We start from the raw sequence: 22092 nt of genomic DNA, 5'->3' as shown, positions 1-22092 counted from the left end.
AGTACTGACTACTGAGCTGAGCATGAGTGGGTGGTGTTGAGGGTGTGGTTTGGGACACACCTTTTGCCTTCAATAAATCAATCCCAGAGAATCAATCCGCGGCAGTTGTAGTGCTCCGGCTCCGGCTGCAGTCTCTTTCTCTTCTAAAGTCTCTTGTGTCCTAATGGCTGAGGCCCATCAAGCAGTTGCCTTCCAGTTCTCAGTATCCGATGATGGAGTGTTGTTCCACGTTCAATTGAAACCTCTTGCTCTAGCTTTATGGAGACTGGCCCGTTCGCGTTGTCAAGGGATACGGAACACAATACTAAAAGGAATATTTCCTGCTACTCCATTATCATTGTTGTTTGTTTCTGCTGGAGTAGCTGCACTTCATGCAACAGGGACCCATCCTTCGATTGATACCATCTACTTTGGGCCAAGGTACATGTACATGTATACAGTTCAGTTTTGACACCTTCATTAGAGTACAAGTACATTATGTGAATTGTAAGGAAGTGGTTATTATTTTGGACAGTAGCTAGTCTATAACTGCCATGATCTAGTAATTAAGTGTGTAAATGTACATGTACTTGTAACTTATGTACATGTACATGTATATACATTATTATCATAGTTTTATGAGAAGGGAAGTTACATCATGCTCTGTTGTGGCTTTCAATTGCATTATTCACATTAGTAAATGTAATATTAGCCACCCATTCTTATTATTATTTATAGATGGTATAATTCAATGCCTATTTGGAATGTATCAATCTGTTTGATCGAGTCACTGTTCTTCTGGACTATACTCTGCTACATACAGAGGTACACACTAAAGTGTCTCCTCCTTTATAAAGGATGGATGTTTGATTCAAGAGGGTAAGACGTTTTGATGTTTATTTTCATTTTTATCTAAATTTGTAGGAAGAGGTCCCTCAAGACTAAATTGTTTGCCGTACGTTTAATTAATTAATCAATCAAAGATTGATCATCAGTTTATTCATTTCTTGTAGTTGTGTGTCAAGTTAGTTGCTGGCACTAGTAATCCTCTTCTTGGGAGCTACCAGCGGTCGTTGCCACGGTTACCGTTGCCAAGCATCGATGACACATGTTCAAGGGTACGTCCGAGAGAGAATGAGAATGGAATATTGAGAATGGAATATATTGATAGTATCTGGAATCAGTCCGCCCACTCTACAATGATGAAGACTATGAAGCTAAGAAGAAGTTAGTTGAGGATTTCAAGGTACAGTACACTTAATATAAGGAGACCACTACTGAGTCTTTATAGAGAGGACCAGCTTATAAACTGAATAGATATTTGTTCTTAAAGTCCTGGGCCTCTACTAATTATGTAAGTACAAGTGATACATGATAGTATCAGGTGTATAATGTATACATGTGAGTGTCTATCCCTTGTAGGTCACTGACTGGTGGGAGAAGTATGTGTATCAAGGTTGGAGAGGATCAGTAATGATCAATTCTAATTATTATGCTTGTGTATGTCGCTTATACTTATATTGTTAATTTATTTATTTGATTAAAGGATCATATAGGAGTGCTCAAGAATTCCAACCAGATCCCTCGTGTTGCTTGCTACATTCATGCTGCCATGAGAATGAAGGAAGACATTGAAAACGAGAAATTAAAACCGGTATAAGCTCTGTTAGCTATAGGCTACATCATTGGGAAGTGTCAGTTTTTAATTGTCACTAATTCTCACATCATAACTGTTGATATCTGATATGTTTCAAGTGTTATTATTACTAATTATCTGTTCTATAGTTGATTATCAATGACCTCATTCCTCTTTGCTCCAGTCAGTACACTAGGCTCTTTGGTACCTGCAGGATACCAGGAGAGAAAGAAGGTTAGATTGTACTGGGATTGTCCTTCCTATGTTCCTTATTGTAATGAACATGTTCAAACAAGAGGATTGATATATTCTCTTTGTTCTCTCTCTCTCTCTTCAGATGTGCTCTATCATGCTGCTCCAGAGGAAAGCAGACACATTGTTATCTACAGGCTGGGGAGGTGGTACAAGGTGAACTGTTACTCAAGGAATAAGCTATTGAACCCTGTTGACATACAATGGTACATCTTTAGATACTGTAGTATAGTTATATTGATGATACTGTAGGCAGTTGGAGCAGATAGTGAATGACACTGATGTGGAACTGATTCCTGGAGAGAAGCACCTAGCAGCATTGACCAGTGCTGAGAGGTACAATTACTGTTAATCATTATTATTATTATTATTATTATTATTATTATTATTATTATTATTATATTGCTTTAGGCCATTTTGGGCGTCAGTGAGATCAGAGTATTTCTCCAGTGGTGTTAATAGTGAATATATGACTGCCATTGAGAAAGCAGCTTTCTTTCTGAACCTTGATGACACATCACCTGAACTAACACTGGTATACTAATAATAATAATAATGATGATGATGATGATGATGATGATGATTTATAGGGTGGAGAGAACAGGTCAGAACTATTGACAGATTATTGTGTGAAGTTGCTTCATGGAAACGGGTACCTTTTCTGGTTTGATAAGTCATTCTCCTGTATATCCTTCAAGAAAGGAAGAGTATGTTAATCATTTATTATTATTATTATTATTATTATTATTATTATTGAAATAGATTGGAATCAATGCCGAACATTCCTGGTAACAATTAATGATTAATCATGATTATATTACATGATACACTCAGGGCTGATGCTCCAATCATTGGTCACATGCTGGAGTATATATCTCATATTGAGGAGGAGGCTCACTTGTATGATGAAGATGGTAACTGTATTGGTGAACATGATCAGAGCACACCTAAACCACAAAGAATGAAATGGAAAATATCAAAAGAAGTTAATACATACACACACCACACACTCATTTTGTAATGTTTATGAAGGTCCTTTTTTTCACAGTTATGAGCCTTTTATTACAAAGCTATAGCCCATGGTTTTTTTTTCCAAAAATAGCTCTGAAATCATCTCAAATTTTTTTATTATTTTTAGTGTCATGATAAAATAGAGTCAGCATATAAAAATGCTCAGTTGTCAGTCAGTGACATTGACCTTTATGTTAATCAACATGATGCTTACGGTAAGGGTATCATTAAAAGGTGTGGCTTCTCTCCTGATGCTTTCATTCAAATGGCACTTCAACTGGCCTACTACAGAGTAAGTTATTATTATTAATCATTTTTATTAATCATTATTATTAATTATTATTATTAATCATTATTATTAATCATTATTATTACTTATTTTTTATAGGATAGTGGCGGTAAATTTTGTTTAACATATGAAGCTTCAATGACTCGTTTGTACAGAGAAGGAAGGACAGAGACAGTAAGACCCTGCACTATAGAGGCAGCTCAGTTTGTACAAGCAATGTGCAACCCTCAATCAACAGTATGTGGGTGTGTCTATCATTAATTATTAATAATCGTTTCTATTGTAGAAGGAAGAATGCAAGAGGCTCTTGAAGGCAGCAACAGATAAACATGTCCTTTCTTATAAAAATGCCATGATAGGTAAAGGGATCGACAGACACTTGTTCTGTCTCTATGTTGTATCACGTGGTAAGGATATACCCTCTCCATTTCTAACATCTGTCATTAATGAACCTTGGAAACTCTCAACCAGTCAGGTAGGTATCTTTACTGTACTTTAGAATGGGTATACTGTACTTTAGAATGGGTATACTGTACTTTAGAATAGGTATACTGTACTTTAGAATGGATATATTGTACTTTAGAATGGATATACTGTACTTTAGAATGGGTATATTGTACTTTAGAATGGGTATACCGTACTTTAGAATGGGTATACTGTACTTTAGAATGGGTATACTGTACTTTAGAATGGGTATACTGTACTTTAGAATGGGTATACTGTACTTTAGAATGGGTATACTGTACTACTTTAGAATGGGTATACTGTACTTTAGAATGGGTATACTGTACTTTAGAATGGGTATACTTCATGTACTGTAATTGTTATTCACTTTATGCTGCTATAGACACCAACACAACAAACTGGGAGGATGGATTATAATAATAAACCTGATCTAATATCATGTGGAGGTGGCTTTGGACCTGTTAGTTCATCCATTTTTCATGTACTTACAGTCACTGACTGTATCATCATTTGCTGTAGGTCACTAAAGACGGATATGGTGTTTCCTACATCATTCCTGGAGATTATTTGTTTTACTTTCATGTGTCCAGTTTCAAGAGTTCCCCTCACACTGATTCTAGAAGGTTCTCTGGGAATATTGAGCAAAGCCTGTTGGATATGATAGACCTGTATGATATTGTAATAAAGAAAGAGGATGGACTCCAGTATCCACCTAATAAATAATAAATAAAATAAAGAATAATAAATAGAAATAATTCAGGAACAATAGAAGATTAATTATGGATTGTAGTTATTCCAATACTTTATTTTGTTAGTTTATTTATTTATTTTATTTAAAAAAGAACTTAATCATTGAGAGAATGGCTAATGAAATGAAATGAGAAATTGAACAGAATAAAAGGAACAGCAGCAGCACCAGTATAACAGACTGTGTGTGTGTGTTAGCATTAATGAAACAATGACTGTATGTGTTAATGGAGGAATTGAAATGGTCAAAAAGTGTCATCATCATTGATTATTAATTTATTTCTTCTTGTCCCTGCTGGTCTTTGAACTCATACAGTCAGCAAGTCCCAATAGTCCAGGCCTTGGATAGAGTGCATCATCAGGATAGATGTGAGTTGAAATACGACTGTCCATAGAGTACTCACTCATATCAGATGAGATAGACCTGAGCGTCAATAAAGGACTATCAGTAGTAGTTTGTAACTGATGAGTATCCATTGAAGAATGACTACCTCTGGTACCCTTTGACACTACAAGGAGGTTAGGTAAAGGTGAATTGTCAGACATTACGTATGATTTTGTCATTACTTGATGGTGAGTGGTGTGCAGGAGGTATCGGCTTAGGGGTTGATCCTTTTCTATTCTGATCGTTAAAGGGAGGGGGCGTGTCCTCTTTAGAGTGAGAATGAGGAGGAGAGAGGAGGGGCGGGTCCTCTTTTGATGAGGTTATGTGGGTGTGTCTATTCCTGGTTCGTCCTTGAGGTATAGTGAAGGACTTACGTACACTTGAATGAACAAAGGAACTGTGAAACTGGGCTGGTAGGACACGCCCTATTATTAAAAATAATAATTAAAATTAATAGTTTTTGCTCCTTAACATTCATTTAAACAAACAATATAAATAAATAAATGAATATGAATAATAATAATACACACAGCAATTATGATATATGGTAGTTATTAATAGTTATTAATATGCTAATGATTTCTTTGATTTAGTATGAGATACTTTGACCTTATCTGTAATTAATAATAATAATAATAATACACTCTTGTTTAATTAAATAATATTAATAATAATATTAATTAATTACCTGGGTTGCTCATGACCCATGCAATGCAGCTGAACGGTTCCTTCAAGCTGTCTCTATCAAGAACTGATGTTTCATACAATTGAACTATTATGAATAACGTGACCAATCATATTACTGTTGCTATGGTTACCTCCTTCAGTTTTTGCCCAATCCAAAGCAGTGTCCATCTTGACTTGTCTGATTCCATCAAGATCATACTTGTTGCCAATGGCAACCACTGGAAACTACATCAACAGAGAGTAATTGTAGAGATTAAATGAGAGCGGCTCAAAGTTTTTGGAAAAAAAATTTTATTTTTAATAGAGGAGTCTAATTTGTATTTCAAATTTGCCAAAATATTGATCTGGAAAATGACCAGCTATACAGTGTCTTACTTCTTTATGCTTGAGAGATATCTTATGGCGAATTAACTTTAAAACTTCAAACGAGCTTTTACTGGCAATGTCGTAGACTAGTACAATGCCCTTTAGCAAGAACAAGTAATTAAAAACGTTTTATATGATATTAACTTACATCTCCAATAGACAGGTAATGCTCCTGATCATAAGACACATCTCTTGATCTTTCACTAGAAAATAACTAAAACTCATTAATATTAGCCACACCCACAAGCATGTACGTACATTTCCAGGTGTATCGTAAAGCTGAATGGCTTCCTCCACTCCTGGCTCAGTCTCTATCACTGCCTCGTAAATATCACCAATCGTCCTGTCAGTAGTCTAGAAGAGGAGGGGTGGAACATTAGTCCAGCTGTAGTGTCTTACCACTCCTATTAGGTGATTCCCAAATATCAGCTGCTCAATCAGAGCTGTCTTTCCAACTCCAGGCCCTCCTAATACCATCAAACGGTATATCTTATTCACTGGCATCTTGTACTTATCTTACACCATTGACATACATTCTGATATTATTTCTAAAAGAAAAATATTCTCTAAAATAGAGTAATTTCGGTATTGTAGTTATTAAAAATGTAAGTTATTAAATGGGAATTCCCCTAATTCCTCTCTGACCAATGAGAATGCAGGTAGGAATTTGGTGGGAACAATCTGACCAATCAGATATAACAAAGGAGGTGGGGGTGGTCACATCCTGTGACGTCACTTGTATTAAAATGGCGTCACAGAGGGAAGGGTATTAGTCATTGGCTGGTTTACGTTCTTGTCATTCTTTCAATTCTGTTTAGGGCCACAGGATTGCCATTCCGAGGATTATTGAGAATCTCTTGGCCAGTGCTTTACACTCTCTCAATAGCATACAGGGAATTCTTTAGCCTCTGTCTCCGGCCTCTTCTCATAACTATCATTTCAAGTTAAGTATAACCTGCTAGCTCTTGTGTCTGTGTATTTGTTCCGCTCAGCTGTGGATCGACAAGCATTTCTTCTGTAAGACAGAGTTGGTATTTCTATTATCTCAGCAATCTTGAAAGAGAGAGAAAAGAGAAGGAAGAGAGAGAGTGCCGTTATACAGTCTAAACTTTATTGCTGTGTTTCTGTTTCTTCTCCAACTTCTGGTAGGTCTGTCCTTCTGTCTCTCATAAACAGCAGCTACAGTAAGTTGGTGTATATTGTTCTTTCTAGTCTAATATCTGTTTCAACCTTTCTCCCCCCCCTCTCTCTCTCTCTCTTAGTTTTATAAATGGATTCTCCTCAACATATTCCTGGGATGCCTCCAGCACCTGGTAAGTTATTGCCTTTCTCTTTCTTTCTACAATTCTTGTTATTAGCCATTCAGCTATGTTAAAAATGGTGTTTCATTTTACACATTGCTGATAATTATTTTTCTAGAATGCGTGCATTATAAAATACATGTACATGTTCATGTTCATTATGAATTGTACAGTTATCATTTAGTGTTTATGGGGTACAGTGCCTCTCCTCCCGTTTGTAATGTATTGTGCATGTTTCCCAATCCTTAACAAGAATTTCAACTATGTATATTTCTAATATGATAAAGCATGCACTAATAATGTACTCCATCATATGCTTATGTGTGACACTCTCCCTCTCTCTCTCTCTCTCTGCCCACCAGGTGGTCCACCTGCTTCTAATGGTGGTTCTACTTCCAGTGATGGTGGGGATGGTATTTCATCTGACGTTAATAATGACGCTGAGGGGGTTTGGTCCCCTGATATAGAGCAAGCGTTTCAAGAGGCTCTAGCGATATACCCTCCCTGCGGTCGGAGGAAGATCATCCTCTCGGACGAGGGAAAGATGTATGGTAAGGCCATACCTGTGTCTCTGTATGTACACAAGGTTTGATGGTTTACTGGTCTAGAGTATTCATGGCATTTGAATATGGTTTACATTTATTGAGCTTTATTGAGAGCTAAGAACACAACCTTTGTTTGTCTAGTATGTTATTTTTACCATAAGTCCCCATTTCTAAAATAAAGTGATCATTGAGAAGTAGGAGCTATAAAATGTGTGGAGTGAATCTTTATTTATTGTTTGCAGTTATTAAATTATGTTTATACAATTAATTAGGCTGATTGGTTTTTAGAAATGATATATATTTTAATTGTTGCTGGACACATTTTTTGTTTTTAGGAATTAATGATATTTTATTAATGGAATTTAATATTTATTACTGAACACGTTCACACCAATTCTACACATGTACATGTACATACCATATATGTACATGTACATATAAGGATATATGTACATGAGTGTTTCCTCATTGGAGTCCCTTCCTTCACTGTACATTTTCTGGTTGTTTAAGAAATGCACCATTTAGGAACCTTTTCCATTACATATACCAATCATGTATACATTGTCTTTGGTAACTGCTTCAGTTTGTGGCATAGGAAACAGTGTCAGCTACCATTAGCTAGCCTCTCTCCCTCTCCCTATTGCTGTGAGTACATGTACAATAGTTAGTGTACAGTGGGTCCCTATTGCTCTATGTACAATAGTTAGTGTACAGTGGGTCCCTATTGCTCTATGTACAATAGTTAGTGTACAGTGGGTCCCTATTGCTCTATGTACAATAGTTAGTGTACAGTGGGGTCCTTCCTGTTGATAATGATGGCAGTCAGTCCAATGTTTAATTGGCTGTTGGCCTAATCTCCTCTTAATGTGAACTTGTCTCTCTCTTGGTAAAGGTTCTTTCTTGGCACCAGCTGAAATGAAATATTTAAAATTATGATACTTTAACACATTAACAGTATGGACAAGGGCCTAATTAGGAGCTTCAGTCTTTTGCAATTTTTAATGTCTCCCTCTCTCTCTCTCCTTCCCTACTTCTCTGTCTCTCTCTCTCCATTTCTGTATAATGTGTATATAAATACTTCTTTATGTCATGAATGTATTTCTATAAATAGAATACATAAAACATACATTTATATGTATAATGTACATGTATTTATTATCATTATTATTATTATCATTATTATTATTATCATTATTATTATTATCATTATTATTATTAATAGGTAGGAATGAGCTAATAGCAAGATACATAAAATTAAGAACTGGCAAACAAAGAACAAGAAAACAAGTAACAATGGAGAGAGAGAGAGAGAGAGAGAGGGAGAGAGAGAGAGAGAGAGAGAGAGAGAGAGAGAGAGAGAGGGAGAGAGAGAGAGAGAGAGAGAGAGAGAGAGAGAGAGAGAGAGAGAGAGAGAGAGAGAGAGAGAGAGAGGAGGCTAATAGTATTCATAGTTACACTATTAGTAGTGGAGTGTCTGTGTGTAGGAGTATTGGTTTGTGTAGGAATGTAAATGTAATTATTAATCAAGAGTCACTGTACACTAGCCACTCATGACCATGTACTCTCTGTTATTGTATCTATTTGAAATATTTATTTATTGTATCCTTAACAATGAAGTTATGTGTTCCAGCCATTGATTGTCTCAGGATGATGGATGACTATATGTATACCAATAATGAAGTGTACTCTATTGTTTTAATTTGGTATTTACTTTCTTGTGTGTATTTTTAATTTTGAAAGTGACAGTAGAGTTTACAATAACAACCCACTAATAATTACTAATAATACAATTACTGAACTATAAATATGCATACCGTACATATCCTATATATTCACTGTAGGTATCCAGCCACATTCAAGTGTTGGCCAGGAAGAAAGCAAGAGAAATACAGGGAAAGATAAAAGTAATGGATGAATGGCAGAGAGGAAGGGAGAGGGAGAGAGAGAGGGAGGGAGAGAGAGAGAGAGAGGGAGAGAGGGAGGGAGGGAGAGAGAGAGGGAGAGAGAGGGAGGTAGAGAGAGAGAGAGAGAGGAGTGTGTGTGTGTTGTAGCCTACTGGTAGGAGTGTAGAGAAAGGAAGTTGTAAAGTAACATACGTGTACATGTACATACACTGTACATTATACACTCATGCACATGTACATATATGTACATCTACCACTCCCAGCCAGTGAGTGTGTGTGTGTGTGTGTGTGTGTGTGTATTGTTAATGTAAACATTCCTAACATTCCATTGGGAAAAACACCATCCCTTGACACAAACCACTTAACCTATTGTACTTAGCCTCTCATTATATACTGCATATATTAACTCTACTACTGCTTCTTCTCCTTACTATTATTAATAATTATAACTAATAAAGCTTTCCCCCATCATCATTATTATAATGATTCTTCCTTCTGAAGGACCAGGCTGCAAAGGACAAGGTTATGGCTGGCATATCAAGCATGTCTTCAGCTCAGATAGTCTCAGCATCAGCTATTCATAATCGAGCAAATATGTTTGGAATGCCAGGAATTACTGGCAGTGCAGTACCAATGCATACAATGCTAACATCACCTGGTAATTAACTATTAATTAATTAATTTAATTTAATTGATTATTAATCAATTGTGTAGGCGGTTTGACAAGTAATCCAGTTGTACTTGAACAGAAAATAGTAACACACCCAGCAGCAGCTGGACTGGTACATACACACCCACCATTACATCACCATTACATCACCATTACATCATCATTACACCCTAATGATACAATTATACTTATACATGTTCTTATGTTGTGTTGAAATTTTGAACTGATTCCAATCAAGTTAGAACATTTAAAAAAATATTTAAAGTTTCTCCGGAATCAGGCCAAGGTTCCTGTACTACATACAGTACAGGGATTTTGCTAAATTTTCCAAAAATTGAAAGAAGAAAATTCTTCATTTTTACATTTCCTGATACATATTAATTATTCATTATTATTATTATTAATAGGTGGCAGGTGCTGCAGGTCCATTCATTACTGTTAGCTCTCCAGCTGGTAATAACCCAATGTCACCATCCTTTAACACTTCACCTGTAAGTATAATTAATTATTTTATTATTATTATTATTATTATTAATTAGCGTATTGGTGTACCTGGTTTTGTTGTTACTACCCCTACCGAGCCCCAGCCTCCTGTAGTTAATCTGGTCAGTGTATTATTGATACTGTTCATGTTCATATTATGAATCATTATATTCAGCCATTAAGAATGATTGAGTTCTATGCTTTTGTTGATCAGTTAAAGACAGAATCAGAAGCTGTGAGTACTTTACTAATACACATATACAAGATGGAGATTATGTTTATTCCTTTTAGGGTAAGAAGCATTTGTTTGTTAATATTGAGCCTTCCACTAACTTTAGTGACCCATCAATGGAGGTGAGTGGTACTGTATTGTTGTTTACTGTATTGTTGTTTACTGTATTGTTGTGTTGTTTACTGTATTGTTGTGTTGTTTACTGTATTGTTGTGTTGTTTACTGTATTGTTGTGTTGTTTACTGTATTGTTGTTTGCTATTGTTATTGTTGTACGAATGAATTAATGATGTTTCTAATTTGGCTTGTACTTGATACATGACGGATTTACATTTGGCAGTAAACAGCTCCTTATAACGACACTGATACTTATTGATACTGCTTCCATTAATAATGTACCTGTACAATAATAATAATAATAATAATAATAATAATAATAATAATAATAATAATAATAATAATAATGTGCACCCTGTACATTCTATGTTTTAGGCTGTTGATATACGGCACATTGCTGATAAGTTTCCTGAGAAGAATGGTGGATTGAAGGAGCTGTTTGAGAAAGGTCCCCAGGACAGGTTCTTTCTTGTTAAATTCTGGGCTGACATCAACACTCCTTTACTTGATGACTCTAATGCTTTCTACGGAGTAACTAGCCAGTAAGTAATGACAATAATAATAATAATAATAATATTAATGGCCTTGTTTTTATAAGGTATGAATCTCAGGAGAATATGACCATTTCTTGTTCTACTAAAGTCTGTTCCTTCGGCAAGCAAGTGGTGGAGAAAGTAGAGGTATCATTCACATATTAACCTTCTTCTAGTGATGATGTCTTCTTGTTTTAGACGGAATATGCTCGTTTTGATAATGGAAGGTTTATTTATCGAATAAACCGCTCACCAATGTGCGATTATATGGTTTCTTTTATTCATCGTCTAAAACATTTACCAGAGAAATACATGATGAATTCTGTACTGGAGAACTTTACTGTACTTCAGGTAATGGAGGGAGTATGCATAATATAATATTATTACTGGTTTTTGAGGATAAGAAGTAATGTTGGTTTTGCAATGATTCGCCTGAAATAAATTCAATTTAAATTGACATTTTCCTGATATATTTATGATAATTATCATCTTCTCAAAAACCAGCTCTAACCCATTATTCATTGATTGTTAGGTTGTGACGAACAGAGAGACGCTGGAAACCCTCTTGTGTTTGGCCTATGTCTTTGAGATCTGTACCAGCGATGATGGGCCCAAACACAGGGTTTACAGACTAGTTAAAGAAAGCTAAAGAACTTTAACAGTTTAACATTATACTTTCATCATACCATTCTTTTTAATTATTTTATTTTATTATTTTATGGTTTTATAAACCATTATCCACACACACACACACACACACACACACACACACACACACACTAATGTAGTCCTTCTTATACCAATTCCTTCTCTCTCTCTCTCTCTCTCCCAATAATACAATATCAAATTTCTTTATTTTAGAATTTTATTTTTATGACGTACACACACACACACACACAATCACTGACAATAAATAACATCATTACCCTCCCTCTCTCTCTCCCCCTCAATATTCCTTATCATTCACATTCTACCATTTTTAAAAATTATTGTCTAAGACAGAAGGAATAAGGAGAGTTAACAACAATAACAATAATAATAACAACAACGATAATAATAACAACAACAACGATAATAATAATGGACATGTATTGTGTAACAGTTATAGTGTTGTTGCTTGCAGTTTTTAACTAGAAGATTGCTGAGCTTGCATTATCAATGTCACATTATCTCCTCTTAACAGAATACGTCCTACAGTGACTCCATTAATTATTCATTTAATTAACTAATAATTAATTACCAATTCTCTTTCTTGTTTCCGTTTTTAAATACACTTCTTCAGCGTCAGACATAACCAAATTCATAAACTCATCAAATCCCTACCATTAATAACTATCATCACTAACTATTATTAATAACTCACAGTAATAACTCCCTCTATTCTCATGTTCTGTCTACCATACAGCCAAACCTGAACTCTACTTTTCTATTAATTAATTGATAATAATAATAATAATAACGACACTTACATTCTGCAGGTACCTAAATATTAAATTCTAAAGTCGCAACAGTTAAGGAATATAACACATAATAAGTACATCAACAATAGATCATTAATGGTAGGATACTATTGGCTGGACCATCACTTTCTGAACTTTCTGTGCTCTATAGGCCATCTTGAGTCACTGGATTAATGGCAACGTGCTGCTGGGGGTGTGGCTTAGCTGGGCGTGGTTAGTGTAATAGTAGGTGTGGTTTCTACACATGTTTTAAAAGGACAAGGTATGGAGCGGCCTCAAGTGGAGACTGTCCTCCAAACACTCTACACTCTGTACAAGGCCAGCCCTAACGACCTCTCCAGACAAGCAGCTGCTAATGAATGGCTCACTCAACTACAGAAATCAGTAAGAACCGCCATATAACTGAATGGGACCCAGTAGAGTGTAAAGTAGGACTGGTTTCACAGTGTGCCTCTACTGAAGGACCTCTACATGTAACTATTAGTATCTAGTACTTATACTTAATGGACTGGGGGCCTGTCACTATGAGGTGATAGCACGAGGCCCATTGGAGGTCCATCAGCCATTACATTAGACTCCTCCTCCCCTAGGTCTATGCTTGGGATATCTCCAACCAGCTCCTCTCACTGGACACTGACGTAGACTATGGGTACTTTGCCGCTCAGACCATGCAAACAAAAGTAATAATGATGATGATGATGATGATGATGATGATGGTCATGATTCTCCTGTTAGATTAGACATTCTTTTAATGAACTGTCTGTGGATATGCACATTGTAAGTTATTAATTAATTAATTAATATCAATTAATTAATTTTGTAGCCATTACGTGATTCATTGATGAATCATTTAACCAATCATTCAAAGACCTCCTCCCCCATTATTAAACAGGTCTATCAATCATTAATTATTCATTATTACTATTATTAATTGTTATTAATTGATTACAGCTAGTACTTGCCCTTGCTGATTTAGCTCTACAGATGAACGGATGGGGTTCTGTAGTACAGGATTGTATTAACAGGTTAAGCCACACCTACTAACCACCCACTGCATGTGCCCGTAGGTTCGGAGGTGATTTCATTACAGTTCCTGTTCTCTTGGAGATACTCCTGGTCCTTCCTGAGGAAGTTGGTAACAGGAAGTTACGACTGGGGGAGAATACCAGATTGAAGTGGAAGGAGGTCTTGGGCTCCGAGTGTCCAGTAGTGTTCCAACTCTTAGAGTCTTGCATTGGGTGTTGGCCCAATGAGGAAACCATTTTAATTAAAGTATGTACATGAACTGTTGCTATGGTTACTGGTCTTAGGTCTACAGCTGCCTAAGCTCCTGGATTGTTTTAAAGTCTTTTCCAGTTGACAACCTAACCAACTCCTCTCTCATAGTATCACTTTTCCATACTTTGGTAAGTCAGCCCTCAAGTCCAATAATCACTTCACCCTTTCTTCTCAACTGCAGCACCTCACCAAAGTAACACTAAAACTCTATGAATCAGCAACCGATTGCATCTGCTCTGCTCTCTATGTCTGTGATGATGCTGCTATGAGTGGCTATGCTCCTCTTGCTCTAGTTCTCAAGAATCATGTCCACCAGCTCCTCCCAGTCTTCACTGCAGCCATTGAAACTGAGGACTCTAACAGGTCTCAATCAATCAATCATTTATTTATTTACATGTATTTTATTTTATTTTATTTTATTTTATTTTATTTTATTTTATTTTATTTTGTTTTATTTCTAGAGCTAATTGCTTGGCTAGAATATTTACAGAAATGGCTGAGAGTTTACTCTTCAGTATAGTGCATTATCCTGACACGCCCCTCGGAGACATAAAGACATTTGAACTGTTACTACATTGTGCTGAACACTACGAGTTTGAGGTAACTGTACATATTATTGTTTATGATTCTCTTGCCCCTCCCTCCCTCCCTCCCAATCAAGGTCGTTGAAATGACGTTCAGTGTTTGGTACAGACTCTCAGAGCTGCTGGGTAGATCTAGAGAAACTGAATTTGATGAAAGATTCAAACCTTACGTACTCAAGTTTATAACTTACCTCGTGAAGCACTGTCAACTTAATGATGATCTAGGACCTGTGCGTAATTAATTAATACTATTAATTAATTAATTAGTTTATTATTATTATTATTATTAGACTGAGTTACCAGATGATAAAGATGATTTCATGGACTTCAGACTAACTGTTGCTGAAGTACTGAGGGACTCTGTCTTCATAATAGGATCAGTGAACTGCTTTGAAAGGGTATACACTGGACACATCATTAATAACCATTAACATTATCATTATTAATGCACTGTGCATTCATTAATCATTATTATTATCATCATCATCATTATTATTATCATCATCATTATTATTATCATCATCATCATTATTATTATCATCATCATTATTATTATTATTATTATTGTAGTTATACAGTGTATTTCGTACTCCTGGTCAGTCCTGGATTGTGTTGGAATCATGTTTATACTTAATGCACTCTGTAGCTTCATCTATACCAAAGTACCTATTAATTATTATTAATTATTAATTGTTATTATTATTAGAGATGAGTCTAATGTCCTACCAATAGCAGTCCCAGTGTTGGTCTCCATTCCTCCTGACACTCACTATGCCATTAGGTGTACCACCCTCAAACTCATAGGAGAGCTCTCTCACTGGATTGGAGCCCATCCTCACACTATGAGTCAGTTGATAATAGCAGTTAACAATAGTTGTGCCATTGTGTAGAAAGGTTAAGGTGATTCCAATCAAAATTTGATATTTTAGGATTTTTAAAAGTTGCTTAGAAACCGTGTCACCAGGCCTGTACTATGCTTTTTAAAAATGGCCATAACTCAAAAATTTATTATTGGAATCAGCTCAATTTGTATCAAAAAAATGTAATAAAAATTTGGGGTAATTTTGGAGCCATTTTTAAAGAAAAAAACCATGGGCCATGGGCCATTTTTTAGAAAAACCTTGGGTATTTTTCTAAAATTGGCCCATTTTTTAAATGGCCATAACTTTAAAAATTGAATTTGGAATCGCCTAAAACTTTTTACACAGCATAAGGACATCAATATGTATCAGAAAATGTAATAAAAATTTGGGGTGATTTTTGAGCCATTTTTTAGAAAAAACCATGGACTATAGCCTTGGATATTTTTCAGATTTTTGCCGTTTTCTTAAAATGGCCGTAACTTGAAAAATTGAAGTCGGAATCAGCTTAAACTTTCTACACAGCATAAGGGCATCAATATGTATCAGAAAATGTAATAAAAATTTGGGGTGATTTTTGAGCCATTTTTTAGAAAAAACCATGGACTATAGCCTTGGATATTTTTCAGATTTTTGCCGTTTTCTTAAAATGGCCGTAACTTGAAAAATTGAAGTCGGAATCAGCTTAAACTTTCTACACAGCATAAGGGCATCAATATGTATCAGAAAATGTAATAAAAATTTGGAGTGATTTTTTGGCCATTTTTTGGAAAAAACCATGGACTATAGCCTTGGGTATTTTTCAAAAATTGGCCCGTTTTTTAAAAAAGGCCATAACTCGAAAAGTTGAGCTCGGAATCGACTCAAACTTTCTACACAGCATAAGGACATCAATACGTATCAGAAAATGTAATAAAAATTTAGGGTGATTTCGGAGCCATTTTTTGGAAAAAACCATGGACTATAGCCTTGGGTATTTTTCCAAAATTGGCCCGTTTTTTAAAAAGGCCATAACTCGGAAAGTTGAGCTCGGAATCAACTCAAACTTTCTACACAGCATAAGGGCATCAATATGTATTAGAAAATGTAATAAAAATTTGGAGTGATTTTTTGGTCATTTCTTGGAGAAAACCATGGACTATAGCCTTGGGTATACATTCCTTCAGTGTATCTTATTAATAGATGAAATATTGAGATTCATACAAGATGGTTTCAGTATTCCGGTATTGTCCAGTTATTCAGCAGCTGCAGTTCAGAGTATTTGTCACAAGTGTAGAGGACAGTTAGCTCATTTATTTGAGAGTTTAGTGGTCATCATACAGACTGCTGACAACATTGGAATGAGTAACACTGCTGTGGTTGGACTCATTACAGGTAATAAGTACTAATGATTTATAGGTTTATTATTATTAATGATTAATAATTATTATTGATACTTCTTCGCAGCGTCAGTTGAAGTCTTGACTGGAGTCTCGTCTGATAAAATGTCATCATGCCTACACGCACTGTGCCTGGGGAGTGCTCAACGGCTAACTCAAGTAAATAATAATTAACTACTAATAACCATCATAACTACTAATAACCATCATAACTACTAATAACCATTATAACTACTAATAACCATTATAACTACTAATAACCATCATAACTACTAATAACCATCATAACTACTACTAACTATTAATTAACAGATAATGCAGGGTAATATACCAGTCCAGGCCCACAGTGTGTCTGATCCTGCCCTGTGGATGGACAGGATAGCTGCTGTCTTTAGAACCTGTGAATATGAACCAAAGATCAATGAAACCCACCCTGGACTCTACCCAGCAAATGAAGTAATGAATTAATAATATTAATTAATTAATTAATTAATTGATAATAATTTATTATAAATAATGTTTTTATTCTGTGTGGATTAATATTACTTCATTTGATGCGTGTCCTCTATTCCTGTACTGTAGGTGTGTCCATTAATCTACAGCACGATAGAGTACTACAAGAGAGACAGTCGGATTGTGGAGAGAGCCTGTCGCTGCATTAGGTTCATCCTTCGCTGTCTCAAGGCTCAAGCAGGACCTCTTTTAACACCTCTTGTTACCATGGTAACACGTACATAATAATAATAATAATTATTATAATTATTATTTCTTCTCCTAGTCTATATCAGTGTATCAAGAGTGTAACCACAGTTGTTTCCTTTATCTTGGCTCCATTATTGCTGATGAGTTTGGTTCAGACCCCTCCTCCCAACCGGGTCTGATGACTATGGTCGAGTCATTCCTCAGTGTATCGTTAATATTATTGAGTGGCCCCGGGGGGCTAGTCAATCATCCTGATACTGTCGACGACATGTTTAGACTCTGTGCAAGGTGGGTTTGGTCTGTTGCTATGGTTACGTCAGTAGGTGTGGTTTACAGGATGGTCCAAAGGTGTCCAGTAGTGTTCCTAACTAGCCCAGTCTCAGGGACTGCCCTTGAGTGTGCCAAAGCTGCCTCTCTCCACATACACAGGGAAGCTTTCAGCTCAGTCATGAAGTTCTTTAAGGATCTCATCCACGCACCATTTGACATTAACCTGGTCAGTAACCATAGCAACCATGGTACCACATTCTCTTGTATAGACCGAAGAGGAACAGGTTACCGTGACAACAGTCGTCAATCACATTCTAACAGAGAATGGGCAGACACTAACCAACAGTAAGTCATGTATTGTTGATTGATTGATTATTGTTGATAGGTCTGGTCGAAGGATTCGTTACTTTACAGACCTACATGCTAGCTGAGTCAACTCCTGTCCTCTATGAACTACTCACTAACTATAAAGATGTAGTTATTAATTAATTCATTATTATTGATTATTATTGTTTTTATTAGGTGACAATGAATTGGCTTTCCAATGCCATTAATCATGTTCAGTTCAATAGAAAAGATAAAATGACAGACTCTCAAAAAATGACATTTTTACAGTCAGTACAACAGTAAGTGTATAATTAATAATAATTAATTAATTGACTATAATAATTATTAAGAGCTGATTCTCAAGATACTTTAGAAGACGTCGCGAGAGAATTTGTTCGACTTTTTAGATAAAACAATTTTATGTATTTATGAAATGCACACACACACACACACACCTTTCTCATTATTAATTTTTACATATTAATGAATTAACTAGTTTTAATTAATTAACTAGACACTAATAGTTTTGAATATATTAAATCCGTTACCAGCTGTACTGACCAGTACACCTGGTAACTGACAGTGCCAATGTAACTCCTTTATTTCTTCCTGTCCCTAGAATTTAACAAATTAAATTCATAATAATGGTTCATCATCATTATTCACCTGATGAATGAACAGCAGTTGTGGTGGAATGTCCTTCAAACTATCATTAGCTTGACAGCTGATGCTAGCTTCATCATCTTTTTCAACTGAGAGATCCCATTGGACAATCTAACAACAGAAAAACACACACATACAATACCAATCACTTGCTAACTGATTGATGTTGGAATCAAAAATTACTCAACTTTAGGTGTTAGGTAATGCAATGGCTGAATCTTGTATGAATTATTTTGGAGCAACTTTGAAAATTCGTAAAAGATCCAAACTTAATTGGAATGAGTTCAAACTTTCTACACAACATAAGTACATGTTTTATCATTCAATAATTTGATTACTTGATTGTCTTCACTAGCTGATGCAAAGACTGAGGAGTCATTATCATTCCATTCGACAGATACCACTGGTTTGGTGTGATGGCTGAACATTGATACAGCTGCAGTCTCTTGATTACTAACAAGAACATGTTGTTGCTATTATTATTATTATTATTATTATTACATACCTTTGTATTAATCTTAGGTCCCATATTTTCAATAAACAATCATCTCCACCAGATACTATATATGGTTCGTATTTGTTCCAATTGATTACATTCACGTCAGATTCATGAGCGTTGGCTAGTGCTATCATACATCCTTTAGTGGGAGGAGCCCTAATATCCCACACACGAATAGAACCATCCGACGAACAACTTGTAAATACCTAATTAATAACAATAACAACAACAATAACAACAATAACAATAACAACAATAATAATAAACTAACTGTTGGTTCATCATGACTCCATTGTAGATCTTCTATTGAGTTCCTGTGGCCAGTGAATGGTCTCTTATCAACAGTCCAGGTTCCTCCTTCTTTATAATTCCATATATGGATATTCCCGTTATTGTCACCCGAGCACATTCTACCAGGCACCACTTCATTCCAATCAAGACCGTATCCCTCACACTAGGTGTTATTAATAAATACAGTAATTATCTAATTAATTAAATAATGTACTTTGTGTCCATTAAAAGTATGCATTGGTTTTTCAATATGTCCCCTGATTGAAGGGGCTCCCCCGGTCCCTGGACTGTCCAACATTAAACAATGTTTAGATACATCCCATAAATGAACGCTCCCCGACTCCGCCCACGTGGCCACAATGGTGCTAGTACGTATAGGAGCTACCTGAAGAACAATATCATTAATTAATTATTATTAATTAATCATCATTACTCTTATTCTGTTGATGGTTGATGTGTGTTGTATCATGACAGTCTCTAGTTCAGGACTTTCATTCTCAAGTTCATCATCATCGCTTTCATCATCATCTGCCACCAATAATCATTCATCAATACTCCAGCCATTAAATTATCACAAATACCTTCATTTGGTTCCTTCAGTGTAGAGTGTAGTTGATGCATTTTCATTAATATAATATGGTTTTGTTTTCCCAGTTCTGCTTGAGTCCCTCCCACTAGGTAAGCTGTCATTGGGTAGGTCGTCCTACTCTCCCCCAGACTGTCCTTTAGTATATCAAAACTTAAACAAGGAGCACCTGTTTGAGCCTAAACCACACCCAGTCCATTAGTAACTATTAACAAGTAACAACTAGCTAACGTACAGTGTGATACATGTGATACGCTGATTGATCGTGTACTAGTTCACCTTCTCCTTCTTGGTTTGATAGTCCTGGTATAAACACTTCCTATTCTCATGGATTATATTATTGTTGAATTTGTATTTACTTTATCATCATCTTCCTCTCTCTCTCCTTCTTCCTCCATTTCTTCCACTATAATGACACATTCAAAGATAAAATGCAGTGAATCTATTGTTATTACCATACTCTTCTTCATCCATTGTGACAACACGTGGGTAGATCCGTATATTAGATGGGTATACTTACTCCGGATATTAGTCCATGTTTGTTATTGTTATCACATTCCAATGCTACTCCTTTGGGATACTACAGGTTGCACTGTCTCTTGTAGCTATAGAAACTGTCAAATTTCTTTAAAATGTTAAATAAAATTATCACAAATTTAAAAGTAAATTAATTATTAATTACTGTAGTCCAAGTTGTGCATAAAATAACTCATTCACTAGCATAAAGTTTGCCAAGACGTACTCTGGAGTCAGTATATGATATAATGTAGTGTGTGTGCGTGTGTGTACATGTAGTTAGTGCAAGTGTATTTAGACCATGGTCTCCTTCCCTCCTTTTGCTGGCGGTTGGAACATCAGTTTTTGTGGCGTATCTCCAGCGAAAGGTGATTGTGGTGTTATTAAGTCATCGAAATCTTTCAAAACTTTAGAAAGCTCCATCGTAAGTTGGTCCAGATCTCCTCCACTGCTAGTTGGTGGTGATACAGTTCTGTTAGGATCCTTCACTGGTGACAACGGGCCGTTAGTTCCCCTTGAGTCAGTAGACAGTATATTGTGGGCAGGGGACAGAGCTGGAGGATAAGACTCTATAGTCTGTTGTTTATGTAAAGGACTCATTAAACTAACAAGGTTAGGTGCCCCCAGTTTATTAGGAGGTGATAACTGAGTCTTAGCTCTGCTACCGTCCAATGGCTCCAGCATATCATAAGTGCTTTGAACTGGTTCCTTCTTTGCAAAGGCTCCATTAATCCAGCTGCTGGTGTGTTGCTGAAAGCTTAAAGGCTGGAGTGGTGCTCTCTGTGGTGAATGTGTTAAGTTAGCTCCTTGAGTATGGACTACAGGAGCTGTGTATCGGCGTCCTGGTGAAACCTGGTTCTCAGGAGCAGACCAACCAGTATGAGTAACACCTTCTTGAGGAGGGGGAGGGAATATGGACTGATCGTTGATTGTTGATTTCACAGGAGTGGCAGGGAACAATGGTTGATCAATATCGTCATCACTTGACACTCCAGGAGGCGCAGCATTAGCTGAAGCCAAATGTTGCGGACTTCCACCAATAGAAGAATCATCCTTACTGCTCTGATGGCCCTCCT

At 36.0% G+C, this 22092-nt stretch overlaps 6 protein-coding genes across 7 annotated transcripts; 3 read left to right on the top strand and 3 right to left on the bottom strand.

Moving 5' to 3' along the window:
* The first annotated feature begins 89 nt into the window (after positions 1-89).
* Positions 90-4505, top strand: LOC100636209 (carnitine O-palmitoyltransferase 1, liver isoform-like). The gene is made up of 20 exons (XM_003388151.3): positions 90-420; positions 718-858; positions 904-934; positions 993-1097; positions 1151-1225; positions 1271-1333; positions 1402-1479; positions 1526-1633; positions 1765-1849; positions 1953-2073; positions 2120-2203; positions 2279-2402; positions 2458-2574; positions 2630-2655; positions 2702-2852; positions 3006-3170; positions 3267-3404; positions 3454-3642; positions 4015-4092; positions 4152-4505. Exons 1-20 carry the CDS (start codon positions 164-166, stop codon positions 4353-4355), a joined length of 2340 nt encoding a protein of 779 aa, XP_003388199.1. The 5' UTR covers positions 90-163; the 3' UTR covers positions 4356-4505.
* LOC100636335 (NF-kappa-B inhibitor-interacting Ras-like protein 1) lies at positions 4478-6380 on the bottom strand. Of its 2 annotated transcripts, XM_003388152.2 has the most exons (8): positions 6217-6380; positions 6076-6171; positions 5966-6031; positions 5827-5916; positions 5583-5676; positions 5453-5536; positions 4947-5189; positions 4478-4888 (listed from the first exon to the last, which is right to left on the bottom strand). In XM_003388152.2, exons 1-8 carry the CDS (start codon positions 6319-6321, stop codon positions 4656-4658), a joined length of 1011 nt encoding a protein of 336 aa, XP_003388200.1. In that variant the 5' UTR covers positions 6322-6380; the 3' UTR covers positions 4478-4655. The 2 variants fall into 2 exon arrangements, with proteins under 2 accessions (XP_003388200.1, XP_011405348.1); XM_011407046.2 differs by lacking the exons at positions 4478-4888; positions 4947-5189 and adding an exon at positions 5209-5378 and having other exon boundaries at positions 6217-6371.
* Positions 6381-6598: 218 nt separating this feature from the next.
* Positions 6599-12587, top strand: LOC100637721 (transcriptional enhancer factor TEF-1). Its single transcript, XM_019999230.1, has 16 exons — positions 6599-6834; positions 6967-7001; positions 7080-7130; positions 7481-7669; positions 8886-8950; positions 9505-9567; positions 10069-10225; positions 10282-10349; positions 10645-10728; positions 10777-10842; positions 10896-10955; positions 11012-11074; positions 11444-11610; positions 11667-11748; positions 11800-11952; positions 12134-12587. Exons 3-16 carry the CDS (start codon positions 7088-7090, stop codon positions 12248-12250), a joined length of 1377 nt encoding a protein of 458 aa, XP_019854789.1. The 5' UTR covers positions 6599-6834; positions 6967-7001; positions 7080-7087; the 3' UTR covers positions 12251-12587.
* LOC100636082 (small nuclear ribonucleoprotein E-like) lies at positions 12573-13275 on the bottom strand. Its single transcript, XM_003388150.3, has 5 exons — positions 13170-13275; positions 13071-13097; positions 12965-13027; positions 12842-12920; positions 12573-12792 (listed from the first exon to the last, which is right to left on the bottom strand). Exons 1-5 carry the CDS (start codon positions 13215-13217, stop codon positions 12728-12730), a joined length of 282 nt encoding a protein of 93 aa, XP_003388198.1. The 5' UTR covers positions 13218-13275; the 3' UTR covers positions 12573-12727.
* A 7-nt stretch (positions 13276-13282) lies between these two features.
* On the top strand, positions 13283-18961 carry LOC100637595 (transportin-3-like). The gene is made up of 23 exons (XM_019999229.1): positions 13283-13445; positions 13652-13741; positions 13797-13838; positions 13885-13953; positions 14013-14086; positions 14129-14333; positions 14372-14467; positions 14521-14702; positions 14801-14939; positions 15001-15153; positions 15214-15321; positions 15494-15585; positions 15630-15769; positions 16966-17157; positions 17230-17321; positions 17475-17618; positions 17745-17885; positions 17941-18152; positions 18201-18360; positions 18404-18479; positions 18520-18608; positions 18657-18760; positions 18812-18961. Exons 1-23 carry the CDS (start codon positions 13326-13328, stop codon positions 18870-18872), a joined length of 2781 nt encoding a protein of 926 aa, XP_019854788.1. The 5' UTR covers positions 13283-13325; the 3' UTR covers positions 18873-18961.
* On the bottom strand, positions 18863-21067 carry LOC100637470 (glutamate-rich WD repeat-containing protein 1-like). The gene is made up of 11 exons (XM_011407053.2): positions 20956-21067; positions 20860-20906; positions 20736-20819; positions 20496-20679; positions 20348-20442; positions 20129-20299; positions 19895-20077; positions 19630-19829; positions 19463-19577; positions 19128-19235; positions 18863-19076 (listed from the first exon to the last, which is right to left on the bottom strand). Exons 1-11 carry the CDS (start codon positions 20972-20974, stop codon positions 18972-18974), a joined length of 1311 nt encoding a protein of 436 aa, XP_011405355.1. The 5' UTR covers positions 20975-21067; the 3' UTR covers positions 18863-18971.
* Positions 21068-22092: the final 1025 nt, after the last annotated feature.

This window comes from Amphimedon queenslandica, unplaced genomic scaffold (assembly GCF_000090795.2).
Source record: "Amphimedon queenslandica unplaced genomic scaffold, v1.1 AMPQUscaffold_13284, whole genome shotgun sequence".
NCBI classification, from domain to species: domain Eukaryota; kingdom Metazoa; phylum Porifera; class Demospongiae; order Haplosclerida; family Niphatidae; genus Amphimedon; species Amphimedon queenslandica.
Note: the sequence above shows the minus strand (reverse complement) of the source record. Positions and strands in the feature narration are given on the sequence as shown.